The following is a 2530-nucleotide window of genomic DNA, read 5'->3' as shown; positions in this document are numbered from 1 at the left end:
TAATAAATCCATGTTTTTAAAGGAAATAAATTATTAAACCAACAAAACCAACAATGAATAAAGATTAAAGATTAAAAATTAACTCACATATTTTCTCAACTCAAACGAACCGGAAATCCTACTCACAGCTCAGGAGAACCAGGAGAACCACCAGAACCGGGCTGAACCAGGCTGAAGTGGGCGGAGTTTAAAGTTTGGAGCCACGCCTCCTGTCCTGCAGACTTCAGGTCTGAATGAGTTTCCTGAAACGAGCTGTTTTTGTTTCAGCCCGTCGGTCCGGTTCGGATGATGGAGTGTTGGGTCAGCACCGTGTCCTGGGGCAGTTGGATGCTGATTGTGGGCGGGGCATCTTACCTGGTGCAGCAGAGACGGACCTGCACCAAGTACGGCCGCTACAGCCCAGCCCAGAGCCGGTGCTGCCCGGCCCGGATCGCCTGGTTACTGCAGGAGGTTCCAGCCTTCCTGGTGCCCCTGCTGCTGATGCTGCTGGACTCTGGACCTGAGACCAGGACCGGCAGGATGCTGCTGCTCTGGACCTTCATGCTGCACTACTTCCACAGGTCAGTGAGACCCAGCAGAACCTCCGGACACGAAGCTGAAGTTAGCTTCCGATTCGGGAAATGACTAAAGGGATATTACAACTAATTTTTCACTCCCTTGCGCGTGTTTAACCTGCTCTAGCTCAAAAACTACAACACCTGAACTCTTCAAACCAGGACTAGATTATTCTACACAAATAGTGAAATAATAAAAACTAAGTTTGAGCTTTGGGAAACCTATGACTGTCATGCTCTGTCATCTCTGGACTGCTGAATTTCTTTTGCTCCTGTGCAGTTTTTTCATTACAGTTATCAAAAATGTGCAGAATTTGTGAATAATGCTRATCAACCATGATTCTGATGGAAATCAGATGCATGATTGATGCCATTTTGGCAGGTCTAGTGTGGTCCAGTTGCATAAAAATGATAAAAAACAAACTTTATTGATGTTTCATAAATCAGACAAGTTTTTATTATTCTTCTATTAGTGTAGAATAATCTAGTCCTGGTTTGAAGAGTCCAGGTGTTGTGGTTTTTGAGCTAGAGCAGGTTAAACACGCGCAAGGTAGTGAAAAATTAGTTGTAATATCCCTTTAGTCATTTCCCAATCAGAAGCTRACTTCAGGTTCGTAGTTAACATCTATCTGTGTTCACTGCTTCTCACCTGATCCAGATGGCGACTCCAAAGGTTCCGGAGGTTCGTGATATCACAAGGATTGAGAGAATTGGTACGTTTATGACAACCTAAATGTTTTATAATATTCAGGATGATATGTTTTGTATCTAGAGGTMGTGTCTCACTGGGCTGTGACTAGTTGGTCTTTATGAGGACCATTACAGAAGGTGCTGCACTGCAAACACTGATTTGTCACGTTTGTGTTGTGAGCAGCAGAGACCTGCAGGCCTGTGGCTTCAGGTCTGGACAGTTGTGTCAGGTCGTCCCGGTGCTGATGCAGCTGTCTTAAAGCACATAAAGTGTGTTGTGAGGATCTGCACCCTGCTTCACCAATGTTAGAGCTTCATTAGACTCATGTACTGGAGCTCTCCTCTGACAGAAAACATCCATGTAGGTGTAAAACCAGTCTGATTAGTAAAAACAGCTATTGATGAACTGGTCCAGATTTACCTGTSTTAAATCATAAATATGGAGCAGCTGTCCAGGTGGGTACAAAATGAGCTGAGAGGTGATAAAAACTGATTAATGTGCAGTTGTGAAAGCCGTGCACGTGAAAACAGGCTGTAATTTTCAACAACATTTTTAAACGTTGATCACAAACACAAAATTCAGTCAGGCTGCTTTGGAAAATTTACCCACAAAGAGTCGCAGCTCAGTGAAATACTGCCTGGTGTTTTTATTTATTTATTTTGTCAAACATGAATAATGTTAATTGTTGTGTTTAGGAGCTCATTCCCACATCCGTGGYCTTGGTCTGGATGATGCGTTGGAGCCAAGACAGGTATGATTATATRATCTTTGTTCCTCTTTCAACAGTGAAGCTGTCTTTTTTTCATCAAACTCTTATATTAACAGAAAGTTTGAAAAATGGACAAAGCTGTAATAAAGTTAATGATTTTGCTTATTTTTAACACATGATCACAAATATAGGCAAGTGTTTGACTAAATGAGATATTTTAGATTAATACAGAGAAAAATCACAGCTTTACCTCACAGAGTAAATGMTGTAAGATCATAAAAACATTCAAACAGTTTTTCAAAAGCTGAGACTCTGCTTTTTTGCTTTAGGAAGTTGCTAAATGTTATTATGTTTGATTGGATATTTTCTATTTTGACAATATATTTAAAATACATTTCAATTTTCATTAAAAACATGCAAACAGAGACACAAAAAGAGTTGAACCTGTATCTCCCTGTCAGTTCTCTGCCTATAAAAATATTGGATAATAGGGTGTGTATTAGTAAGAATTTGGCGATACGATACATATCATAACAGAGGGATCACGATACGATATATCCTGATATATTGCGATAC

At 40.7% G+C, this 2530-nt stretch overlaps 1 protein-coding gene and 1 pseudogene across 1 annotated transcript in view; both read left to right on the top strand.

The window, feature by feature from the left end:
- Positions 1 to 181: 181 nt before the first annotated feature.
- Positions 182 to 560, top strand: LOC106516457 (3-oxo-5-alpha-steroid 4-dehydrogenase 2 pseudogene; annotated as a pseudogene).
- A 652-nt stretch (positions 561 to 1212) lies between these two features.
- Positions 1213 to 2530, top strand: part of ruvbl2 (RuvB-like AAA ATPase 2) — a gene marked incomplete at its 5' end in the record, with an annotated part of 17492 nt that continues 16174 nt past the window's right edge. The window contains 2 exon segments of the mRNA XM_014006833.1: positions 1213 to 1267; positions 1941 to 1996. Of these exon segments, the coding sequence (XP_013862287.1) occupies positions 1213 to 1267; positions 1941 to 1996 (111 nt within the window).

This window comes from Austrofundulus limnaeus, unplaced genomic scaffold (assembly GCF_001266775.1).
Source record: "Austrofundulus limnaeus strain Quisiro unplaced genomic scaffold, Austrofundulus_limnaeus-1.0 Scaffold37, whole genome shotgun sequence".
Classification (NCBI taxonomy): Eukaryota; Metazoa; Chordata; class Actinopteri; order Cyprinodontiformes; family Rivulidae; genus Austrofundulus; species Austrofundulus limnaeus.
This window is presented reverse-complemented; position numbering and strand designations above follow the sequence as displayed.